Raw genomic sequence first — 25,738 nt, forward strand, 5'->3', positions numbered from 1 at the left:
TGGATTAGCAGAGCTGTCTGGCCTCTCCCCTTGTGTTTTTTGCTGTTAGATCCCCTCAGCTGGAGAAGACCTCTCCAGTGAAGCAGCTGCTTGCTCTCCTCCACTCAGCAGAAGTGCAGGGGGAAATAACCTTTTAATAAAGAAACCTCAGGGGCCTTGGGTTTACAAACCTGCTCTTCAGGGCCCAACTAAGAAAGCATTCCCAGCCCTACTGTAACTTTTGTAATTAAAGACAAATTAGATCAACAGTAGATGGTTGTGTTGCCCTCCAGGAGATGCTTGGAAGGAGTTGTCTTAGCAGAGGGACTGATTGATGAGGTTGTTTTTTGTTCACATGATAGAAATAGCATTAAGAGTTGAAGCTGTTGAGCCCAGGCCTGGCCTGCTGCTTAGTTCAGCTTTTCAGTTCTGTTTTTTGGAGAAGGCTTCCCCATAAATACAGGCAGGAGCAGGGGGAGGACAGCAGAGTGACCTTTGGTGAGCTTTGATGTGGGTGGTGAGCTGCCTCTGTCCCTGCTCTCTGATGTTTGTCTGGCTGCTGCTTTATGGGTTGGGTAATATTAATTTATGGCTTTATTTTCTGGTGCTTTCTTTCCCTGTTGCCCTGCCTGTCCTCTGGCCAGCTTTCAGTGGGCACTGCAGGCTGTAATTCATCTCTGGAGCTGGGAGCTTGTGTATCTCCCCCCTCCTTTCACCTCCTTTGAAGCTGCCAGTGCTGGGGCTCCTGCTGTTTGTCATCCCCCAGCCTCCTTCCCCCGTGGAGATGTGGATCCATGATATTGCCAGGGTGAACCTGCAGCTGGAGCTGGGCTGGGCTGGTTCCCTGTGCTTGGCTGATAGCATTTGTCAGCTCTCACCCTGTCCAGGCTCCCCCAGACACGTCCTTGCAGCTGGGAGCACAGCCCTGCAGCTTGCTTGGCAGCATGTTCCTGGGAATGAGCTCTGGCATTTAACACTCCTGCCTCTGACAGGCTGCTCTCCTTGGGCTTTCCATCATCTTGGCCAGCCCTGTCCAGCCCCTCTGCTCATCCCTGAGGTGCTGAAGGAGCCAGCTCTGAGCTCTTCAGGGATTCAAGGCAGGTGGGGCCAGCCCAGTCCTGCCACAGCCCCTGGGCACCCTCCGTGCCAGGAGAGATGGGACAAACTTCAAATGTCCCTTTTTCCCCCTCAGAAGCGAGGCATCAGTGCCAGAACCTGGGAATTTGCTCCCACTGCAGGAGGGTGGAAGGCAGAAGTTTTATTTTTGCACCCCCAGTGTTTCTCCTGTGCTCGCTGCCACTGGGATTTGCCGGTGCCTTTAGTTTTTCTGTTATCAACAAGCAGTTGCCATGGGAACCCTGCTATTAATTAAGGCACAAATGTATTGTCAGGAGGAGAATGGCAGCAATATTTCTTTTGCTGGGCAGCAGCTCTGCTCCATGTGCTGGAATGTGGGTGGGATTCTCAGCTGGGTCAGGGGGAGGGAGCAAGAGCAGCAAGGGCTTTCCTGATCCAGGCTCTGAGCTGTGTAGGAAAAAGGTGGAAAGCAAACAGAAGTGTGACCCCTGAGCTGCTGCACTCTTTGGCAGGAGGGCTGCCTGCTGGTCCCTGGGGGATTTTCCTGTTCCATCCCTGTTGCCAAGCAATGGGATGTGCCAGAGGCAGGGGAGCAGCGCTGGGCAGGGGGAGGCAGAGGGATGGAGCAGACAGGGATGTGCTGGGGAGTGGCTGCAGGACACCCAACCTGCCAACTTTGCAGTGGCAAAGCTGCAACTTGTGCTGCTCCTGAAAGGGACAAAGGCTGGCTCCAGTCACCTCTTCCTTCTTGGGCTGTGATCTGGCAGTGGGACCCTCATTTAAAAATCTTCATTTTCTCTCACTCCCCCCCTGCACTGCCCAGGAGCAGTCGCCCTCCCTGCTCCCTGTGCTTGCCAGAACTCTGCAGGGGCTGTGCTCACCCTGGGCTGTGATTCCCACGTGCTTTTGCTGTTTCTGACAGCTGCAGGAGGTGCCAAGGGCTCTGTGTGTGTGTGCCAGGCTGGGTCCTGCCCTGAGCTGGCAGCACCAGGGAGCTGGGATGGCTCTAAAAACACACATTTAGCACCAGATCCCAGCCCCAGCCAAGTGCTCCTTCCCCTTGGCCTCAGCACAGCCTCTCCACGTCCTGATTTGCATCTGGGGACAGGAACAGCCAGAATTGTCCTTCACCATCCCTTGTGTGCCCCTGGCTTGGGGATTGAGGCACGTGTGGAGGGAGCTGGGCTCTGCCAGCAGCTGCAGGGCTCCAGGCTCTCACTGAGTGACCCATTCCCTGTGGAAATATTGCTTTTCTAGCAAGTTTTATCTCAGCAGATTTTATTTTATGAGCTTTTTTTTTTTTTTCTCTCAGTCAGCTGGAGATAGGGATAAATCTGTTCCATCCTCTGAAAGAACAGCTGTCCAACAGCTCCTATTGATATATCAGCAACTGCTGGAACACCAGATTTAATACTTCTGGGCTCTGGAAAGTGCCAGCAGAAGGTTTGGATGAAGGATTACCTGAAAGGGAGACTTTGGTGCAGTGAGTAAAAGAGAATCTTATTGGCAGCAGAGGAAATGAGAGCAGACAGGGCTGGTCCTGTGGTGAGAGTGCCTTCCAGTCATTAATATTTTCTTGTGCTGGTTCTCTCTGAGCTGCTGAATGGCAGCAGGACAGGCAGCTAAAGTCACCTCCACTGATTCACTGGGGCCTTCTCCAAATAAATCCTGGCTCCCAGCATTTCCAGAGGATTCATGGAGGAAGGAGCTGTGCTGAGGAAATGGATTTTATGAATCCAGGAGAGCAAAAAAAGAAAAAAAAAAGATGATGACCAAGTGGAACAGGACTTCATTTTCTGAGAGAATTGAGCAATAAGATGGTCAGAATGAGTCTTGCAGCTGAGATTTGGATTTTATAGGGAAAAAAACCCACTCTGGTACGTATGGATTGTTTTTAGCAGTGTTTATATAGAACTCCCCACCTCTCCCAGCAAGTTCTGAAGATGTTTTTCCTGAACCTGAAGCTCCCAGGTAGTAATGAAGGTATTTTTTAGACAAACCTTTGCTTTGAGGACTCTTGGCCAGCATTGCAGCCCCCCAGCTTTTAAAAGAGCCTTTTTCCCTGCAGGGAAAGGCTGTGCAGGGTGTGTGTGAGGAGCTGCCTGCCAGGGCAACGCCAATAATGCTTTGCAATAACACTGGCTGCCAACTTTAATATCCTCAGAGATGTTAGCATTACTTTAGGTATTCATTCCTCTTTTTTTTTTAATGAAATATTTTGTGTAGCACAGATCTTTGAATACAAGAGCGCCTGCAGAGGTGCTTGGCAGGAATATTTGACAGCTCCTGCTCTGTGCAAGGGGAGGGATTCCCATCCTGCTGCCCTGGGGAGTGCTGAGGGGTTTGGGCTGACACAGAGGGATGAGCTGACAGCTCTGTGTTACCCCGTGGCTGTCACCTTGTTCCCATGCACCCACATCCCTCTCTGAGCTTGGGCACTGGGAGTAACCCAGAGAAAATCACTTCTCACAGCAGTGTGGGCTTCTGGAGACATCCTGGTGGATCAAAAAAAAAATCCTTGGGGCTGCCTCTTCCCTCAGGAGAGGCTGCAGGTTGCAGTGTTACCTACTTTACATCCCTCATGGGCTGATTTTGTACTTTCCACCAGGAGTTGTGACCTGCTGTTTGAAGTGGCTGCCAGGAGAGCTGGTATCTGCCTGCTCAGATGGAGAAGTGCAATCCCTCAAACAAAAACCAGATTTTTTTTTCCCATTACTTTCCTCCTCAGCCCCACCATTTCTGTTCTGAGATCAAACCACCACAAAAAAAACCAGGAATTGGGGAAAAACACCATTTTTATTTTACCCAGAGCAGCTGGCAGTCGAGTTATCTTTTACACCAGTGTAAGCAAGAGAGGTGTTTGCATAATTGCATGGAAAAGTGGAAAGAACCTGCCAGTTTGGGAAGCTGTGTCTGGCAAAATGAGCTCTTTTGGAAAATGTGGGGAGTGGAAAGCAGCAGGAAGAGAGCCAGGATTCAGGGGGAAGAAAAACACAGCGGGGAAAAAAAGCAGCTTTGAAACAGGAGAAGAGGCTCCTTGAGGAAAAGGAGTGACCTTTGGAGCTTTGGGGATGCTGGAGTAGCAGAATTTGCTGATGGGGATGATTGGATGTGCTCAGGGTTTATCTGTTTTCCTCTTAGATCCTGCCACGCTTGAAATGCAGCTTGGAGGGGAACAACCCCTCATCATCACCCAGGGGTGGAGCAGGGGCAGCTGAGCAGGAACCAGCCCTGTTCCATCCCTTAGGGGGTCACTTTGGGTGGGAGGCAGCAAATATCAGGAGCAGGGGGCTTGCTGGGCTGCTGGGATGGGTCAGTGGGAGCAGAGAGTGGCACAGGAGCACCCCCGTGTCACCGTGATATTTTCTGAAAAATCCTCTTTGAGCAGGATTTTCTCCTGGGAAGCTGAGAAGCCTCAGAGAGGAATGAAAACAATAATTATCTGATTGCTGCTCCTGTGTTTGCTGCTTTGGAAATGTGGCTTGGACATTGTTTGCCAAGAGGTGGATGTTTGATTGGTTCCATGTGAATTGTTTTAATTTAATGACCAATCATGGTCCAGCTGTGTCGAGGCTCTGAGGAGTCACAGATTTTTATTATTCATTCTTGTTAAAGCCTTTTGATGTATCTTTTCTCTTTAGTATAGCATAATATAATATAATATAATATAATAATATAATATAATATAAAATATAATATAATATAATATAATATAATATAATATAATATAATATAATATAATATAATATAATATAATATATAATGTAATGAATGTAATGTAAAATATAATATAATGTAATGTAATTAATTTAATGTATAATATAATGTAGTATAATGTAATATATAAGATAATATATTAAATATAATATAATATAATATAATATATTATATTATATTATATTATATTATATTATATTATATTATATTATATTATATTATATTATATTATATTATATTATATTATATTATATTATATTATATTATATTATATTTGCCTTCTGATAACATGGAGCCAAATTCTCATCTTTCACCTCGACCTGGGGACCCCACAAACACCACACCCCTGTGGTCCCAGTCAGCTTTAGGAGAGAAGCACTGGTGGTGTCTGCACCTTCTAGAGTTCTAAATCATCTGCAAGGAGTAAAACCACCTCATGCTGGGGAGGAGCTGCAGGCAGGGTCTCCTTTGGGGAGGGAGAACTTGAGCAGGGAGTCAGAGTTTGTTCCTGTTTCCTTTGGGTCCATCTGGCAGCTCTTTGGGGAGTGCTGTGCACGTTGTGGATGAGTGTCTGTCTGCTCTCCTCTCCCTGGTCTCTCCTGCAGTGGTTTCCAGCGACAGCGAGAGCGACTCGGAGCTCAGTTCCTCCAGCCTGGATGACAAACCCGTCCCTGGGGGATCAAAAGGCTCTCAAGGGAGAAAGCTCCAAGCAGGAATGGGTGAGGAGCTGCACTTCCCTGTGGCTGGAGGGTGGGAGGTGTGAAGTGATTCAGTGTTTGCCTCTTGGCTGTGCTGGGTGAGGGTCTGAGCCTTTCTCCCTGGGATTTCTCCCTGGCTCCTTCCATGGCCTGCAGCATTCCAGGAGCTGGGAGCTGCTCCTCATTGTATTTGTGGGGACCCTCGTGGCAGGGAGGAACGATGAACCTGACTCCATGTTCTCAGAAGGCTAATTCATTGTTTTATGATACTATATTATATTAAAGAATGCTATACACAGAATACAGAAAGGATGCTTACAGAATGCTAAAAAGATAATAGTGAAAACTCTTTCCAGAGCCCCGACACAGCTCGGCCCTGATTGGCCAAAGAGTGAAAACAATTCACAGCAGTATCCAACGAAACAATCACCTGTGGGTAAACAATCTCCAAACACATTCCAAAGAGCAAAACACAGCAGAAGCAAATCAGATAATTATTGTTTTCCTTTTTCTCTGAGGCTTCTCAGCTTCCCAGGAGAAAATCCCTGGGCAAAGGGATTTTTCAGAGAATGTGAATGTTACAGCTCCTGGTACCACATCCCTGGCCAGCTCCTCACTCCTGGAATCACTGGTGTTTCCTGGGAGCAGAGCACAAGAACTGGGGCTGACCCTGCTCCTGAGAGCTCCTGGCTGGAGCTGGGGTGTTCCAGCTCAGTATCCGCACCTGTGCCATTCACATTCTCTGGAAAAATCCCTTCACCCAGGATTTTTCTCCTGGGAAGCTGAGAAGCCTCAGAGAAAAATGAAAACAATAATTGTCTGATTTGCTTCTCCTGTGTTTTGCTGCTTTGGAATGTGTTTGGAGATTGTTTACCCGCAGGTGATTGTTTCATTGGTTTCATGTGAATTGTTTTGAGTCTTTGGCTATTCAGTGCCAAGCTGTGTCAGGGCTCTGGAAAGAGTCACAAGTTTTTCATTATTATCTTTTTAGCTTTCTGTAAGTATCCTTTCTGTATTCTTTAGTGTAGTTTAGTTCAGCATTCTTTAATATAATATAATATAGCATCATAAAATAAGAGATTAGCCCTCTGAGAACATGGAGCCAGGTTCACCATTCCTTCCCATAAATACAATAACCCCTTCCGCACCCTCAGCACATCTCTGTCCTGTCCCTGCAGCACCCACCAGGGGACCCAGCCAGGCCAGGAGCAGAGCCCTGGGGCCCCCGCAGTGTCCCCAGCTGTGGGGCAGCCACAGCAGCCTGGGCAGTGAGCAGGGGCCCGAGCTCAGCCCCACGGAGAGCGGCCAGAGTGACCAAGCCTCGGGCAGGCGCCACAGCGACACCGGCGCCCCTGGTAAGCTGCACCCCCTCTCTGGGCACACCCCTGCTTCTTGGGGCTGAATCCCCTGAAAGCACAGCTTTCCCAAAGGCTTTGTGTGCTTTCCCAAAGGCTTTGTGTGCTTTTACACTTTATTTTGGAGGGGAGGGCAGTGCTTCCCCTGTCAGTGGCTGGAGCGGATGGGTGACCAGCTGGCGTTTGGGTGTGAAAAACGCCAATCGCTTGTTTTTAAAATTTTAAAAGTTTAATAGTAATAAAATGGTGGTAAAAATAGTAGTACAATTAGAGTAGTAGTAGTTTGGACAATTTGAATTGCCAGAGGCACACAAAGCTGTGGCCCTGGGATCACTTTTCTCTGTGTGTGGTTTGAGAGGAAGTGAGTGTTTTGGGATGCTGTGGTCAAGAGGTCTCAACTGTGTTTCCAGGGGAAGCCTATGGCACAAGAGGGGCTCCTCACCCCTTGATGAACTGAGAATTGATTATCTAAAGGGTGGTGACGGACTGAGAGCTGGTGATCTGAGGGATGGATGGATTGGAAATTTGGTGGGGGGAGGAGGAAATGTTTTCGGAAGGTTTTCATTCTTTCTGTGTGTTTATTTTTACATAGAGTTGTAAGTTAATAAAGTTTTCTCTTCTTTATTTCTAAGTGGGAGCCTGTTTTGCTCCATTCCTGGTCACATCTCACAGCAGGCACCAGGGAGAGTGTATCTTCATGGGGGCACTGGCATTGCTCCACTCTGCTTCTTTTTTTTTTGTGTTAGCAGATGCTGTCACAGTGTCACACCTTCTTCCCTGAATGCAAAAGCTTCTCTGCAACATGAGTAATGGTCTGGGGTGGGAGCTGCCTACACCCACGGCCAGGAGCACTCAGAGCCTGGGGCTGTGGCCCTGCAGAGCTGCTCTGTGTCCTGCAGAGCCAGCAGAACAGATTGAGCTTCTCCTGAAGCACAGCAAAGTCCAGCAGCTTTATGAGACTGAGTAACATTTTTTCCTGGAGTGAGGTTGCTCTTAAAGCCAAGCATGGCTCTTCCCAGAACTCTGCAGTGCAGAAGAAAGACACTTTTTCCCCCTCAAAAACCTCAGAACAATTATGTGACTGGGAAAGCAGAGGCTGCTATCACACCTGAAGCAGCTGAAAGAGATGCAAATGTGTTCTCTCTGCAGTTCCCACTAATTTAGTCACTAACCCCTCAAGTCATCATCCAGCCCTGCTCCCTCCTCAGCATTCCTGCCTCTGCTGCTCCTCCTGAGCCTGCTTGGTGCTGGCCATGTTGAGGCATAAATTGGATTAGAGAGAGCAGGTTCATCCTTCAGTGCACCAGGGAGTCGTGGGCCCCCTCCCTCCCTGCTCTCCCTGCTAGAAATAGGCAGCACAAAATTGTTCCTCTGCTCTTCCCTCCCTCCCCAGCTTCCAGGGACTGGCAGTTTTCCTTTAGTTTTTCACCAGACAAACCAAACAAGTGATTCTTCTGCTCTGTCCTTCCTCCCCCTGGATTAGAGCCTGCCCTGGGCTGGCAGGAGGGTTTATTTTAAGCTCCTGTTGTGCAAGATTAGAGAGGGTGGATTCCTGCTGCCTGTGGAGAGGAGCTGCAGGTTGTCCTTGGGGTTGGAATGGGTGTTGGTGGACAGCAGGTGACCCTTTGGGTGCTGCCCCTGATGGATGGATGGATCCACTCCTGGACAATGTGTTCTGTAGCTTCTCTGCCTGCTCTTTGAGCCAACTGCTGCCTGGCCATGACAGTGCAAACTCTATTTCAGAGCCCCCCACCAAAAAAAAGAAAAAAACCCTCTTTTTCCTGCTAAAAACTCCATATGCAAAGCTTGGCACAAGGGGTCAGATCTTTCCAGAGGGATCTCCCTGTGAAGATGGGGGAGAGCTGGAGCGACAGGCAGCATGGGCTGATATTTAAAAAAGGAAAACTGCAGCAATCTCCTGAGCCCAGTTAAAGCTGGCCCTGAGATGTAGAGAGGATCCTGCTAAGGAAAAGGTTAAGCCAGGTTGGCTGCCTAGGGAGTTTCTGTAAAGATCTTTGTTATGTCTGGGGTCGTTTATTTCTCAGAGTTCCTGCAGAAGGGGCTGCTTTGTTCAGGGCCCAGGTACAGGGGCTCCATGGCCCCCCAAATCCAGGCAGGAAATCAGCAGTGGGTGCTTCAGCGCTTTGGGTGCCTCTCTTTGCCAACAAACAGAGGCTGCTCTTGCTGTTGATGTATTTAAAGAGTGGTGGGTGCTGGATTTCAGGGTTCCCAGCCTCCCCCTGCCTTTTGGACATTCCCTGAGCTCTGCTGTGCAGAGATCTTTCCTCATTTCAGCTGCTGATCCTCAGCTGCAGGATGGGGCTGTTAAAAGCTGATTTTCTGCACCTTTAGAACACCCTGTCAGGAGCAATTTTTGCTCCATATTATCACCTCAGGTGTTGTTCTTTCTTTGCACTTCTTTTCTCACCTCTGCTCTAACTCCGCTCTCAGGCGCGACTTCGCTGAGCATCCTGAGATCCCAGGCCACCTCCAGAGCAGGGAGCTGGGCACAGGTGCTGCAAAAGCAGCTGCTCTCACTGTCCTGGGCTCTTTCAGCCTGAAGGCCAAGCCAGCAGCAGGGTTTTGGCCAGGGGAGGACAAGGAGCCCTTAAGGAGAGGTTGGAGGTTTCCAGTGCGCTGCTCCAGCTCCGCCTGGGCTTTGCTGGGGCTGATAATGAAGCCTGGAGTTTGTCATAAAATGACTCATTGTCAGAGCTGCGTTGGGATTGAGGCAACCTCAGCCCGTGAGCCAAAGTTTCAGAAGAGTGGTGAGTTGAGAGGATGCCAGTTTTATTTTATTTTTTTTTATTTTTTTACCACCTGTTCTCAAAGCCTTTCAAAAGCCCCATTTTCTGAGGGGCTGCTGCTCCTTCTGCTTGTGAAGCTGCAGTTGCTGGAGGTGCCTGCTCTGACCTGATAGCTTTCAACAGGGAGGTCACACACTCATTGTCCTGAAAAAGGTTTTATCCTAAAGAAAATTAAATTTGCACATATGGAAGAAGAACAGTCTTTCTTTTCCCCTCTTGCTCCCAGCTAGGGCAGGTGACTCACCTTGTTCTGATGCTGAGAGATGCCTTCAAAAAGAGCAAAATCCTCACTTGTGTTGATTATGATGTTTTTATTAAGGAAGGGGAATATTGAACAGAATGAAACAAAGAAATAATCAGTATCTTACAGTGGTTTTCATTAGCCCAGGGAGAGCTTTGGATGGAGATAAGAAATCTGAGCTGGGCCTGCTGCAGGGGGTAAATGAAACCAAAGTCATCTCCCCTCAGATCAGCAGCAGGTTCTGCACTGATGGGTGCCAGCTGATGGGGTTCTCAGCATCTTCTGAGGAGTCTGCCCCAGAAATGGTGAATCCTGCTGGCTGTTCCACGAGCAGCTGGCTGCTGGGGAGTGGGGAGCCAGCCTGGCATGGGCTGTGGGGCTGGGGAAGCTCTGATTCCTGCTGGAATCAGCTCTGAGAGGCAGCCAGGAGAGAAGCTCTAGTGAGTGAGTGCAAATCACAGCCTCCCCATCTCTGCCTGCTTGCCAATGTGTTGTCTAAAGCATTAATACTTAAAGAGTGGTGCAGCAGCTGGCACTTCAACAGAGCCACGTTAAACAGAGCTGAGAGGAGGGTGGCACTGCCTGCTGAGGGTCAGAAATGTCCTGGTGTGCAGGCACAGGGTGAGACCTGCTGCAAAGATCCCCAGGGGTCACCAGGTCCAGCCTGAGCCCTTCTCCTGCCTCTCCTGGGCCCCTCCTTTGTGCTGGGAGAGGCTGAGGGAGATGGGCAGCGAGTGCTGCTCCCAGCTCTCTTAATTTGGGGAGATTTATGCCCTGTCTTTCAGGAACTGACTGCATTTAGGAATGGTGTCTCTCTGTGGGCTCAGTGCCTCCCTGGCTGGGCTAGGCATCCACTTCTGCTCATAAATATTCAAGCTGTTAATACATGAGCCAGGCAGAGCCATCCAGCATTATTGTTGTGGCAGGAAATTCTCTGGGCATCTTTGAAGTTAAAGCATTAACTCCTATTTTCACTTCCATTCTTCTTCTCAGATGTCTGCTTTGCTCCCTCAGGGACCATGAGGAGGTAGCATTTTGCTTCAGTGGGTCTGACTGCTCCATTCCATGTAGGAAGGAAAGAAAAAATGCCCTAACAGTAATTAGGCTCCAAATGAGGTAGTAATTTCTTTAATTACTTGCTTCATGGCAGTCTTTGGGGAGTTGACTTTTGTTTTCCTGTGCCTGGTGAGAAAGTTGCTGAAATGTTTTCAGGCTTGTTCCTTGCTGGTGTGGATTTCCAGGGCTGGGTCTGCAGCAGGCTGGGAGAGGTGGGAAATCCCTGCTCCTCCTCCCTCTGCCTGCGTTTAGGGCACAGTTTGGGAAGGACAGAGGGGTCAGATATGAAGGAAAGACCCTCACCCACACCCATCCAAGCCCCTGCTCCCTTCACTGGCTGCCTCATCACATTTTGGGCACTGCTCTTTCGCTCAGAGCTCGCTGAGATTGAGTTTTCCTGCTGCCAAGGAGGAGGATAAGTTGTCTGTCTTCCCCAAAGTGAAAAAATTGAATTGTGCCTTCATGGCTGAGGAGCTTTGAGCTGTCTCTGCCTCCTCAGATGCACAGAGCAGCGAGTGGTCCTGCTGTACTTATAAATAAAACATAGCTCTGGGTAGTGGCAGCATTAGGAAATGATTCAAGGTTTGCATTCCAGATACAATGCATTTGTAAATATGAACCTCAGGAGAAGCCTGTACCCCTTTCCATGTTTGAGGGAATTAAAATATTTTCATCCTCGAGTGGAAGAAGCAAAACATTTCCAGCTCTTTCAAGCCCGCCTTGGAGTTAAGCGAATAAAGGCTCAAGTAACTAAAAAATAAATTACTTTCACTACTCCTGTAATTCTTTATGGAGTTTTAAATTGAAGGCTTCTTCCTTCAAAATAGAGGGATGACAAAGATTCATTCTCTCAGCTCTTTCACTCAATCTATCAGGAAACACGTCTACTGCTGAGGATGAAACTCCTATTTTTGTGCCCTCTCTCCCACTGCAGAGGTCTGTGCTTTGGTCTTTGATCAAGCAGCCTGTCTGGCCTCCTGTCCCCACCTCCTCAGACTCATTCTCTGCCCTCTGCAATACATTCACTCCAACTTCCCATTCAGCACTTTGCACAAAGCGCCGAGGGCAGGAGTTGATGGCAGCTTTGCAAACAAAGCAGGAAGGGAAGAGCAGGGCAAGTCAGCAAGATAGAAGTGAAAAGTGGATTTTGGAGTCTTTGTAAACACACAGAGAGAGGTTCTGTGGTTATCTTTCAGCAGGGATGTCAGGCAGCAGCTGCTGGGAGGGATTTGCTTTGGGACTCCTGGTGCCTTGAACAATTGACATTGAATGCTGTGATTGCTGTGATTCCCTGTCCTTTCTCCAAGAGGAGCAGCAGTGTGTCCCAGCAGAGCCTGAGCTTGGTCTGAAGGGATCAGCTCAGGTTTGTTCAGCCAACAGGAGCCCAAATCTGGAGCAGAGCCGGGCTGTCCTGTGCCCATCCCAGCTCTGGGGCTGTCCCTGTGCTGTGGCTGCTGTCTCGTGGCAGATCTGCCCTGCCACCCCTCAGAGCTGAGCTTTGGTTTCCTCTCTGACCTCAGCATGTACTGAAGGACCACTTCTAGCAGCACAAATCCTCATTTCTCCTCCTTTCCTCATTTCCCTCCCCTGGCTTTTCTTCCTTTAATCGAGTCTAATGGGCCCTGACTGCTGGACTAATGATGCATAGATGTTCTCTTTATTATTTTTAGGGAGCTCTCAAAATGGCACTGAGCACACAAAAGCAACGTGAAATAACTCTGTGAGCCTCTCCCCTTCGCTGCTTTCCAAACAAAACTTTTATTCTTTTTTTTTTTTTTTTTGTAAGGCAAACGAGGAGCCCGGACCAGAACACGGCTCTGATTCTGAGGGGGGTGAAGATGGAGCTGCTTTGTCCTGGATCCAGCACTGCCATCCCTCAGACCCCAGCCCAGACAGGAGCTGCTGCCTGTGGTGACTCTGGGATGCTCTTCCACAGGCAGTGGCAGCTGGGACAGCACTGCCTGGCCCTGAGAGCCCCAGCAGAGGGCCTGGGGCTGGATTTGCTCCCATCCTTGTGTTTGCTGTCGTTGTTCTGCTTGGAGTGAGTTTGGAGGGGGCAGCAGGAACCAGAAGCTCCTGATGGACCTGGTGAAGCTGTGCTCCCATTCCCTCCCTCTCTGCTCAGGGTAAAGGAACGCTCCAAGGAGTTTGCTGGGATTTTTTCACTGCCCTTGTGCTCGTGGGAGGGTGAGGGTCAGGGCAGATGTGTTTGCTGCAGCTCCTGGGGGGAGCACACCCCCAAACCCCAGCCCAGCTGGCTGCCTGTGAGTGCCCAGATGGGATAAAAGCTTTCAAATCACTTTATCCTGTAAACCCTGCAGATTCCCCTCCCACGTGCACACCTTCTTTTGCCTTTTTCCTGGAAGTCTTCAGCATCTGGCTGACTCTGGTGGTGTCATCATGAGTCAGGCTCTTGAAAACTGCATGCCCTGGTCCTGCTTATCCTCCAGAATGGACAATTTCCCTCTAAGGCCTGACAGATGAGAAAAATCAAATTACCTCACATCTCTGGAGCAATTAGATCTTCGAAGGCTTGAACAAAACCCACCCTGGGAGTCTGTGGATTTTATTAAATGCTTTGGAGCTGACCTGTCTATTATGAAGAAACAAAGGATTCCAAAAAGTTCCCTCTGAAATCACGGAGTTAAAGGCAATTTGTGCCCATTAATGTCAGCCTTTCCCCTGGTTATTTCTCTTTTGTTCTGCTTCCCTTTGCTCTGGGCACTTTGTGTGCATGTAGTGTGTGTTCTTACAAATGGCTGCAGGATGGAGATAAATGAGATTGGGTGCTGGAACACTCTGGCAGGAGATGGGAAATCAATCCCTGGCTTGCTTTGCAGATGAGCATGGCCCAGCAGAGGCCATTCCCTCACTGCTGCCCAGTTCAGTGCTGTGGCAGCTTGCTGGTGAAATGCTTCCAGCCCTCCCTCTGTGATCTGCTCCTGCCCTTTTACAAATGGAAACAAAACCTTTGGGCTCCCTGAGATGGCACAAAAAGCAATCACTGAGTGTGAGGTGCACACCATCAGTGCTGGGCAGAGCAAGGGATGAGGCTGTTCTCCACTGAGGGATGTTCTATGGCATGGGCTGTTGTTAACCTGGCCATTAACTGCATCTGTGGAATGGGGAGTGCCAAAACCATCAGCTGTGTGTGAAAAGGGAGCTCCAGCTGTCAGCTCCAGCTGAAATACTGGTGTGGTTTCAGGGCTGTAGGGTCTTCAATTTCCAGTGTGTGTAGGCACCAAAAGGAGTTCTGTTTTGCCTTGAAGCTTTTGACAATCCAAGTGATTCTTGTCTTGCTCATTAGTGCAGTGCCTCAGCCTGCCTGGCCTGCCAGCCAAAGTTAATTCTACAGCACAAGGAGAAGGGAAAAGACTTCTAGGAATTGACTCTGTTTTTTTTTAAACCTCTTCCTTTCTCATCACCAGCTCTACACTGAGTTGGAAAGAGCTTTTAAAATCTTGAGTGTCATTTCTAGCTCTCCTTGTGTCCCTTGTGCTTCTCTCCAGGGCAGTGCAGGCAGGTCCCTGGTGTCCCCATTCCCACCCCATGGGATCCCAGCTCTGCACAGGAGCCTGAGAGTCCTTGCTGTGCCACTGTGAGGCATCAGCTTGGCTTTTTAACCAAGGCCACCTTTTATAAAACACTCTCAGAGATAAATTTGACATTGCTCTGGTTGCTAGTGAGACTGGAAGCTTTTCTTTCTTACCTGTATGTTTTAACTCCATGGGGTAATTCCACCTGAGTTCCAACCAGAATTGTTCAATCAGCTGTGGAAAGACTCCTCGTGGATTGAGGGAAGGATCTGGTCCTGGACAATGTGATCCAGGCACAACTGAATGTGATAGAGGAATATCTGCAGCTCTGGGCCCTATTTTATTTTGAAGGCCACTTTTCCCTTTGTGGTGATTCTCTTGGTTGTGTTTTGTGGCTTTTGTTGGAATATTATCCTCAGCCTGTACCTGTCTTTTGAGCCAGCTCAATGTGGGCAAGAAGAGCTCAGTGAATGTTTTCATTCTGCTCTGGTCATTTGTGTTTATTATTTTCTTGTGCTCACCTCCATCCCTCACAACTTTTATGTGGTGTTTTACTACTGGAAACAATAAAGCTTTTGCTCAGTAACAGCTCCTTGCCATTCCTGAAACAGTAAAAAGTTTTTTTTTTGTAGATACTCTCCAAATCCTCCAACAAGGCAAGACAATAACCCAGCCAGTGGAATTGAGATTTAATTGAATCCTACACTTGAAAATCGCCTTTTGTCTTGTCCCCTCTTCTGTGCCTGGTGTTGGCAGGGGCACAGATCAGCTCCTCAGCCCCTCCCTGAAGGTTTTCCACACTGCAACCAAGACTCACAAAGCAGCAGCAACTGTCCTTTTGCCAAGTGCTGTCCCCACAGCCTCCCGAGGCTCTGTGACCAGCAGGGCCACCAAGAAGTGTCTCTGTGTCTCCCCATTGTGTGCCGAGCTCACGCAGCCCTGGCTCTCCTGTTCCCTCAGCATTCAGCCTCAAGGTTTCAAATAGCTTTTTAATCTGGTTTTTTTTTGCTTTCCCCTGCTCTAAAAGCTCCTCAGTAATTGCTGTTGGGGTTGTTGTGCTGGGGAGCTGCCATCGGGCCAAGGATGGAGCGTGTCAAGGACTGAGCAGCTCTGGTGCTGCTGCTTCCCCTCCCTGCTTGCCATGACAACAGCCAGCTGGGAGAGTCAGCTGTGGGATCTCTGCGAGTCAGAAACGCTGCCTGGGCACTGCCAAGCTCCCCTGGTTGGTTCTTACACTTTATTTTGGGAGGGGAGGGCAGTGCTTCCCCTGTCAGAGCCGTCTGTGGCTGGAGGGGATGGGTGACAGGTTTGGGTGTGCAAAATGCCAATCACTTCTTTTTAAAATTTTAAAAGTTTAATAGTACTAAAACAGTGGTAAAAATAGTGATGCAATTAGAGTAATAATAATTTGGACAGTTTGGATTAGGATGATATGAGACAATAGAAACAAGGATTTATGGACAGTCTGGGTACCTTTTTCTGGGCAAAATAAGCCTGAAAAAGGACCCACGTTAACAGAGGATTAACCCTTAAAAACAACAGCCTGTTGCATATTCATACAGCTCATACATGATGCATAAATTCCACTCAAACACAGGATTCTGTCTGGTCAGTGTCAGCTTCTTCCTCTGAATCCTGATGGCACCTTCAGGCCTGAGCAAGGTGGGAAGAACTTCATTTGTCCTGATAATGGGGCATTAAATTGTTTTTCTCTGAAAGATTTAAGTATCCTGTGGCTGCTATCTCAGTGCCAGTCCTTTCTTTAGAAAAAAAAGTATCCTACATAGCATAGTTTCTATTTTAACGTTTTGTTATAACCTAAAACTATATTTAACACACTACTTAAGAGAATTAATACATCATTACTTTCTAACACAACACATATAATACTAATTTTAATATTTGCAAAAAGCCAATCATAAAATATGCATTTTTCACATTGGGCAACGTGGTTCTGGCCACTGCTGGGTCTGGAAAGTCTGCAGGAGGGCTTGGGCAGTGACACAAACTGGCAAACAACCTCTGGAGTTCATTTGTGAAGTTGAACTTGGTGCAGTTGCTCCCAGAAGTTGTTTTTTCCTCCAAGGGCAGAGGGCTGGTGTCTCACCTGCTCCCCTCTCCCTTTTCTTCCTCCCATCCCTTTGTCCTTCCCCCTTGGGCACTGCTCTCCAGCCTGTTCTGCAGGGGCTGGGATGGACAGACAGCTCAGGGGAGCTTTTTGGCCGGGCTGGTGCTGCACTCCCATCCCTGCCAGCAGGCCTGGGTTGGCAGGTGATGGGTCAGCACCTCGTGGGACACTTCCACCCTGAGTTCCTCACCCAGAGCCCTCCCTGACCATTGCCTCTGTGTGCAGCAGGTTCAGGTGGTGCTGGCCTTGCAGGAGATGAGGATCTTGCCTTTTCTCCGTGGCAGAACAGACAGGAACACCGTGCCAGCTGTCACCTCCTCCCACCTCTTATCAGCCTGGTGACTTGCTGCTAATCAGAGCCTTATCAGGAGAGGGCTGCTGGCAGAGACACCTTCCCCCCGAGTGTGACTGACCTGTGATTCCAGAGCTGACAAATTCCCACAGCACCGTGGCTGCTTTGAGTTATTTGCAATTACACAAAGTTCTGTTCCAGCAAACTTCTGCTCTGAGCAGAGCAGGGGTGTGGGAGCTGCCCTGGTCTCTGGTTTTGGGACTGGATTTGGGAGCTGGGTGGGGAGATCACACCTCTGAGACTGGTCCCAACAACCCTGCTGGGTATTTCAGAGACTCACCCTGAAAAGAATCCCCAGATCCATTCCCAGCCCCTGGGACAGCAGCTGGATCACCCAGAGCAGCTGATTCCAGCATTCTTTATTTCCCAGCTGGTGAAACCGAGCCCAAGAGACCAAGAAAAGCTCAGTGACCAGCTGAGCCCCCCTGGGGCAGAGCAGGGGCAGGAGGAGCAGCTGACAGGACAGCCCTTCGTCTTCAAAAGGCACTCGTGCCAAATCCAGCCCCTCCGAGCAATCACACCGCGGCCGTTCAAACGGTGCCTTGGAGGGAAGAAAGACAAACTGAGAAATGCAAATGAGGGATGTAAATCTTCCAGGCTGTGTCTGGGAGGGACCTGTTTAATTAGCATCCCTGAGCAGCCTTGATGTGTGGTAAGTGCTGAGGAGGAAACTTGCCAAATTCCCCCAGTTTGGATAGCAGGTGAGCTGTGTTCTGTTTGAATCTCCACCTTGGGATTGTTTTTCTGTACTTGCCAGAGTTGCTGTGCTGCCTGTAGCATGAGCAATTGGCTCTTGTGTCCTGGGCATCTTGGCATGGGATTAATTCGTGTGATAAATAAGAATATCCCTGTGGGGGTGTGGGTTAGGGAGTTCCTGAGCCCTTGTTTCTCCCTCACCCCTGCCTATGCCAGTGCTCTGGTGCTAATTGGTGCCACGTGGGTATTTTCAGCACCGATAACGTTTGTGAGCTGCCTGGGGATTGCAGGTGAGGCTTTCCCCGAGGTGCTGCCTTGCCAGGTTTGCATCGTGCTGTTCCACAGGTCTCTGTTCCTGACCTGTCTCCGTGGGAGATGCTGGGATTAGGATGATGGAGTGCTTGGAGAGGATAAACAATAATGATGCTGCGCCCAAACAATGCCTTTCACTTCCCTCCTTTCTTTTCCTGTCGCTTCCCCATTCAGGCTTAATAAGATCAGTGCAGATAATTCCTGTATTCGTGCAAAACATCATTTTCCCTCCTGTGCTTTGCCAGCTGCACTGCAGTGAGGAAGGGAAATTCACACTTTCCTCTGCTTGGTTATGAACGGGTGCATCTGTTCCTCGAAGATAGGGAGAGGAGGGTGAAAGGGCTGGAAGGGGAGAGGAGAAATCAGATGCAGCCTGGTGCATTACCTCTGTGCAGAGGGAAGCCTGCAGGAGCCAGATTTTTGCAGCACAGTCTCAGTCCTGGTGGATTTTGAGATAACATACGTTTCTCCAAAGCTTTTTCCTTGCAAACAGCCTGAGCCCTAGGCTGGGTTTACTGCCTAGGGTTAGGGTCACACCTAGGGTTAGGGTTTTTAAACCACAAAGCCCAGAGCTCCAGGCAAACCCCAGCTGCCAAAGGCATCCCAAGGGGAACACAAAACTGGGGTTTTGCTTAATGGGACAGCACAGCCACCCCACAGGTGCCTTGCTCACCTTCCTCAGAACAGAGCTGGGCTCTGAACCCAATCCCCCAGGCTTGGATTCACCCAGGTGAGCAGTTCCTTAATGCTCCTTTTCTTTCCAGTCTCTTCAGGAGGGGAAGCAGCAGCTGCGGCTTGGTTTGGGTGAGCAGACCCTGAAAACGCCATTTGAGCTTTCACTGACGTGGCAGCATCGTTGTGTGCACCAGAACAGGGGGCAGAGGGCTGCTCCAGCTCACAGCATCCCAGGAAAACCTTCCCAGCAGGAATCCCTGCTGCTCTCCCTGCTGCTGATGGCTTCAGGTAGGTTTAATCCCAAAGGCACTTTGGGGTTTTTGGCTCTTCACATCTTGCAGACTCAGAGATGAATCCCTGTGATTTGCAGATTTGTGCTTACCCGGAGCCTGCATGGAAATGCTCTGGACACCCCTGGGCTGCTCCTGCTGTCAGTTTTCATGGCAGCCTTTGGAAGGAGCCAGCAGCGATTTCTGGGGGGCTGGAGATGCCTGGGAGTGAGTGTGCAGCTCCTGCTCCCTCCCAGATCATAATTCCCGGGGTTGTGGAGGGATTTGGTGCCTCCCTGAGCAGCTCTGCCCTGGGGAAGCACTCAGGGACACACAGCCAGGCAGCTGCCACCTCTCACCCCGTAATTTTGTGGGTGGGCTGCAGCACTTGGTGCTCAGATATTCCTGCACTCCTTTCCTGCTGGAGCAGGTCCTGCTGAGGAGCCCAGGAGGGGAAACTGCTGATTTCTTACAGCTCCATAAACCTGATGTTGCCACCAAACTGCTGCGATGCTGCTTTGAAGGGATTTTTTTGCCTTTCTGTGGTTGCAGAATTTCTGTGGTTTCTGTGTTTCTGTGCTAAGAAATCAAGAATCAAATAATTGAATCTCCCTCCCCCTTTCCTATAAAATCAAGTAATCGAATCAAAGAGCACATGATTTGAAGAGACAGAGAAAGGAGTTCATTTTGGGCTCCCTTTATTGGCCTCTTAAATTCTGAGCTCTGCAGCCTGCTGGGAGTGTTTTATGGATCCCTTCTCACAGGAGGATGTGAAAGGATGGACTCAGCTGCTCCTTTTCCTGGGACCTGGGAGGCAGCAGGAGCTTGGGGGAGCTGGGGAAGGACAACTTTAGCCTGGGTGACCCCAGTGCTGAGGCTGGGGATGGATAAGGGGCATAACGAGGTCCAACCTGTGTGAGGAACACCTCGAGGAGGGAAAATTTTGCTTTTTGTGGGCACCTGAGTGGTTTGGGATCATCTCTGCCAGCAGGAAATGGCCCCTGGGTGGAGGTGCCAATGGCCCCTGACTGGTCAGGATGCAGCTTGATCGGGATGCAAATGGGATGTAAATTCATGTAAATACATATGTTTCTGTGCAGGTAGCAGCCCGTGCCCAACTTATGCAAATGGGGTCCAAATGGGAGCCAAATGGGATCCAAATGTGAGCCAGAGGGAGAGATGGCACTCCTCAAAACACAAACTTCAACGTGATCACAGTTGAGGAGGGCACCTCCCAGGTCATTTAGCAGCCAGAGTCACTCCATGGTCCTGCCCCAGTGCTGAGACCTGTGTGAGGAACACCTCGAGGAGGGAAAATTTTGCTTTTTGTGGGCACCTGAGTGGTTTGGGATGGTCCCTGCCAGCAGGAAATGCCCCCTGGGTGGAGGTGCCAATGGCCCCTGGCTGGTCAGCCAGGGAAGCTGCTGAGGATGCAGCTTGATCGGGATGCAAATGAGATGTAAATTCATGTAAACATATGTCCCCGTGCAGGTAGCAGCTCGTGCCCAAATTATGCAAATGTGCTAATCCAATAACGCTAATGCCATGATTACCCAGCAGCACGGGGTTCATTAATATGGTTCCCTGGCTCTTACACCCATCACTGCCAACATCACTGTGCTGAGCTTTCCAGCATCCCTGGCACGTGGAGCCACTCTCGGGGAGGGCAGAGGACACCCAGGGCATGGTGGCACCAGGAAGGACCCTTCCCCTGCCACATGTCCTGGCCAAGGTGCCACCTGGCTGCCACACTCTCCTCCAGGCCCTTCCTCGCAGGAGGAGACCTGGAGCAGCTTTCCCAGCTCCTGCAGAGCAGCCAAGGCAGCATTTCTCAATATCCGTGCTGAGATCAGATGAACAGGGCTAGCAGGGCCATCTAGTGACTCCTCTGGCTGCTAAGTGACCTGGGAGGTGCCCCCCTCGACGGTGATCATGTTGAAGTTTGTGTTGGGAGGAATGCCACCTCTCCCTCTGGCTCCTGTTTTTCCAGCTGGTGGGTTTTCTTTGCTCCGAAGTTTTCTTTGCTCCGAAGTTTTCTTTTCCTTGGATCACCACAGAGCTGGAAAATGCTTGGGCTTCCCTGCAGTGGAGAGGAGCTTTGTGCTGAGTGGGGTGACATGAGGTCAGGCTGTGAATAGCCCCTGGGTCTGAGAGCATCCTGCAGGCTGGCCTGGCTGCCCAGCCCTGCCAGGAATGCTGCTCTCCAGGCAGGAATCTGCTTGTCTGGGCTGTGGCCTCAATTCCTTCCTTCCCTGCTGCCCCGCAGGTGCTGCTGTGAGTTTGTTTTTTGTGGTGCCCGTGTGAGCAGCCCTGCCTGCTTCAGGGAATCTGGGGTTGTTTGCTTCTCCAGCAGCCTGATCCCACTGTGGATCTGTGGGGTCTTTGCTCCTCCTTGCTCCTCTCCTTGCTCCTCTTCTTGCTCCTCTTCTTGTTCCTCTTCTTGCTCTTCCATTTTTGTTGCTTTTTTCGTGTCGGCGCGATGCTGGGATTTGTGGATGGAGCCAGGAAAACGCCCTGGCACCCGGGATGGGTGATTCCCTCACAGTTCATGGTTCAGCCTCATGATCCAGGGATGGACAGGACATCTGCCAGCCCTGGGAGGAGCAGCAGGCAGGACAGAGCTGCCCCAGAGCTGTGCCAGGTACAGGGACTGCACAGGGGGGTTTGGGTGGATTGCTTTTGACAGGATGTCATTAGCCTGACGTGGATGTGGGAGAGGAGCAGCTCTAAAGCTCTCTTAATGCAGCCAAATTGCTCTTTAATACTGCAAACCCAAGATGTTATTTTGTGAATCCCTGGAGCTCGCTCTGCTGCTGGTTATTGGTGGCATTTTTCCCTCTGCTTGCATCCAGCTCTGAATTCCTGGAGCGTGGGGTGGGAGCGCTTTCCCCCCGGTGCCTCCATGGAGCTCTGCTGCTTTCTGCCCTCACTCGGCTCCTCCTGTGCTCACTCTGGGAGCTGCTGTGACTCCTGAAATGCCTCTTCCCACCAAAATGTGAGCAGAAAGTCTATCCATTTCCATGGCAACGGGGCCGGGCCCTAAATGCTGATGGGAACTCTGTTCCTGGACGTTCCTGGAGTGGGAAGAGCTGGGGGTGCAGAGGCAGCAGAGCCCAGCCCAGCCCAGCTCTCCAGGCCAGGATTGGTGTCCCAGCCACCAGAGGATCAGCTGCTGCTGCAAAATGAACACCAGGCTTTGCTCCTGGCTGCCTGGGAAGTCTTGAGGAGGGATGGGATGTTGTCATCCTCCTGCAGCTGGGACAGTCGGGAAGAGGTAAAAGCAGGGAGAAACTCCTGAGACAAGTCAGCTGGATAATCTCAGAGGACATTGACTCCAGCTTGGGAAGGCACTGAGAGCAGATAAAATTAGTCTAATAGGAGTTGATGCTGCACAGAAGTCCCCCCTCCCTTGATTGCAAGGTTGTGGGTCTGCATTTGTCTCACAACCATCAGAGCCAGCCGTGTGAGAGGAGGGCTCTGGCGATGGCAAACCCCTGCCAAGGCTCTGGAGCTCAGAGGAACCCACAGATCCGGAGAGAAATTGGAGGAAAAAACCCCAAAATTCATCCCCAAGAAAATCCCCCTGAGGACTGAGCCCCTGGCAGTGCTGTGCCCCAAGATTGGATGTCACCCCGATCCTGGGCACTCTTGGGGTGGATTTTCCTGCTGTGCACAGACCCACCCGGGGTGGATTTATGCTCTGCTCCCCAGAGTGGGGTTTGCAGCAGCTGTTTGTCCCCTCTGCTGGGCTGGCAGTGCCTGGGGTGTGGCAGGGGGCAGAGCAGGGCAGGTCCCCTCCCCAGCAGGAGGGCACACGTTCCTCAGGACTCCAAAAAACCTCAGGGCGCCGAAAATCACAAAAGAAAACACCAACTATTTCGGGATTCCCATGGAAATGGCAACATATGCTGAACGTTGAACATCAGCCCCTTCCAAAAGTAGAGCTATTCTGGGCCCATCCTGAGGATGCAGGGAGAGCTGATGCCTCCCTCCCTCCCTCCTCCTTTCCAGCTCCTTTCCAGGTCCATCTGCAGGTAGCAAAATGCTGGCCAGGAGGATTCCATCCACTTTTGCCGCTGGTTGGGTGTTTCATAACGTCCCTGGGAACCTGAAGCAATGTTTTGAGGGGAGAGGGCTCTTCCCTGCTGGCATTTGGCCCTTGCCTGGCTCAATGCAGGGGTTTGTTTGTGTCTGTGCTGTGAAAAGGATGTGGGTTGTATTCCACCACAGCGATTTTGTTCACAGCTGGTAATTGCTGGTTAAATCTGGTCAAATAATGGTTGTTAGCAGGGCCTGTTGGAGCACAGATAACTTCAGGTATTATCCAAGCAGAGGAGCAGTGGGGGCCAGGGTGCACTGGGATATCAGCACTGCTGGGGAGCTGCAATCAGCACAGCCTGCAATAAGCTCCTTAGGATTATTTTGGCCAAGTTTCCCAGTTATCACCATTATTATTATTGCTTTCCTTAGCAAATGCAAAGGCTGTTTGACCAGGTAAGGAGTGCAATGGGCTCAGCCAAGCCTCCCCAGCAGTGGAGGGCAGGGATCTTGGAGGGGAGGCTGCCAGGAGCTGTGCATCAGCCAGGAGACAGAGCCTGAGCCAGCCAAGGAGCCAGGCACGTGTTGCTTTTCAATTAACCCCCTTCCCATGCACACAGCCATGCTGGAGCTAAGCTCAGTGGAAAAAAATTAAAAATATGTTTGAAACCTCCCAGCCAGGGGAGCTGAAGGCAGGGTCAGTGCTGAGCCACCCCAGGAGGGATGGAGGGGTCTCTTCCAGCAGTGTTGGCATCCCCTGGCAGTGTTAAACCCCCCAGCTCTGCCCCTGCAGCCAGATTGAGCTGGTGGTGTCTGCTGGCACCTTCTCCTGCCTACAGCTGTGGGCGCTTTCAGGCTTTGAAATGGTTGGGAAAAGCAAAATTCCAGTTAGGGCCGGTGCTGCCCGTGTCACCGCCTTGTGTCCCTCAACCGCCTTGTGTCCCCCAAACCTCCCTGTCCCACCTCTCTGAGGTCAAGGGTGAGATCCAGAGGTGGTGAAGGCTTTAATTTGGCATCTTTGTGCTCTCTCCAGCGGAGCAGGGGGGCTCAGAGAGATTTTGAGTTGACCAAGAAACAAATAAAGAGCCAGTGGGTGAACCCCTGGCGAGCAATGGGGTGTGCCAGCCTGCTGCTGTGCTCTCCATTTGGAAATGAATTGATCAGACTGGAATCAGCCCCTGCTCTCATGGATTTAAACCTGGAACAGCAGAACTTGGTGCTCAGCATTTGTGAGAGAATTGGTTCAAGCGTGTCCTGAGGACAGCCAGTGGGTTTGGGTGTGTGTTTAATCTGTGTGCTGCATTTTTGGGGGCTGTAGGAACATTCCTTCTCTTTGCCCATGTCCAGAGGAGGAATCTGGGCTGTGGCACAGGGACAGTGAGTGCCACAGGCGTTTTCTGGGTGTATTTAAACCTCTGCTTGTGCCCTTGCTCAGGGCAACATTTAAAGTAGAACCTTGGTGTTCTCAGAGCCTGGGCTGGAGCTGGAGTGTCAGTTCCTGCATCCCACACCCCAAGCACAATGTCACGGTGCTGAGCTCAGGATCCTGGGAGAAAACATGGGTTTTGACAGAGAAAATTGCTCTTCTCCTCATCCCATCCCTGCTTTGCTGCTGGCTCTGTGGTGGCCACCTCCCCCTTCCTATGCCCTGACAGAGTGGCTTTGCTCCTGCCAGGCAGAGCTGTGGGTTCAAATTGCCATTTTAACATCAAAACTCTCTCTTTTCCTCCCGGGGGGCTGGTGGGGAAATCAAACTCCCCCTGTCAGGGCAGCAGAGGCCACGAGCGTGGGCAGGGCAGCTCTGGCTGGCCCCAGCAGAGCCAGGCATCAAATCCAGTCACATTCCAGGGCATTAGACAGACGGTGGGAATTAAGAGCTTTACCTGGAAACTGGCTTTGTATCTGCAAGCCCTGCTTTTGTCTTCCAGCCCAACTTTCTATTTTTGTCCCTTTCAGCTTCAGGGTTGTCACATTTGGGGAGCCCTGGGTACATGTGGGGCTGTGCAGCCCAGGAGGAAACGCCCAGGCAGGGTGGGAAGGTAGGAAAAGTGTGGTTTATCAGGACCAAGCTGCTTTGGGATTCATTAAAGGCTAAGAAAAGGCTCCAGCTGCTTTCTGCAGGCTTGGGATCAGGCAGGGACTACAAAGCCCCACCTGAGCTGTGAGCAGTGAGCCTTGGTTTTGGTTTCTCTCAGTCTGTAGGGCTGGTGATGGGGTATCCCTCAGGGGCCACACCTGCCCTGCTTCAGGGAGCTTTTCTGCTTCAATTCTGCCTTTTTTGTCCCCTTGTTGTTCTTCTGGGTGAGCTGAGCATGGGAGTGAATCCCTGGGTGAGCTGAGCATCTCCCACTTGGTGCTGCTGGGCCCTGATCCTGGCTGTGGGTGCAGGAGGAAGAAGAGCTCAGAGGTTCAGCTCAATTCCCAGAGCCTTGCTTTTTCTGTGCTATAAAACAATCTTTGCCAATCTGGGTCTTTGAGGAAGCGTTTGGAACGATGACGCTTTTGTAATGGCAGTAACGGCATTAGGCCCTCGCATGTAACTTGATTTTATTTATTTATTTATTTGCCCTTTCTCAGAGGAAATTGCTGCTGTTTTCTGGGCATCAGGCCCGATTTCTGCTTCGTTCTGCCTGAGTCCACACCACATCCTGCATGCTGCACCCAAAGATGGAGCCTGTGTGGGTGAACACACCCAAATCCAGAGGTGCCTCCTTGTGCTTGCCGTGATGTTTCCACCCAGCATCAGCCCACCTGTGAGGTTTTCAGCCTCTGGATGGCATTTCCCTCTGAATTAATGTCCTG

The 25,738-nt window shown here is 50.4% G+C and overlaps 1 protein-coding gene across 2 annotated transcripts in view; it reads left to right on the forward strand.

Annotated features, from left to right (window-relative positions):
- RPH3AL (rabphilin 3A like (without C2 domains)) overlaps window positions 1-15,028 on the forward strand; it is a 39,462-nt gene extending 24,434 nt beyond the window's left edge. For both annotated transcript variants that reach the window (XM_030962925.1, XM_030962926.1), the window contains exons 7-9: window positions 5,379-5,492; window positions 6,650-6,826; window positions 12,717-15,028. In XM_030962925.1, coding sequence (XP_030818785.1) covers window positions 5,379-5,492; window positions 6,650-6,826; window positions 12,717-12,751 — 326 coding nt within the window. In that variant the 3' untranslated portion in view covers window positions 12,752-15,028. The remainder of the gene's footprint in view (window positions 1-5,378; window positions 5,493-6,649; window positions 6,827-12,716) is intronic.
- The last annotated feature ends 10,710 nt before the right edge of the window (window positions 15,029-25,738 follow it).

This window comes from Camarhynchus parvulus, chromosome 19, assembly GCF_901933205.1.
Source record: "Camarhynchus parvulus chromosome 19, STF_HiC, whole genome shotgun sequence".
NCBI classification, from domain to species: Eukaryota; Metazoa; Chordata; class Aves; order Passeriformes; family Thraupidae; genus Camarhynchus; species Camarhynchus parvulus.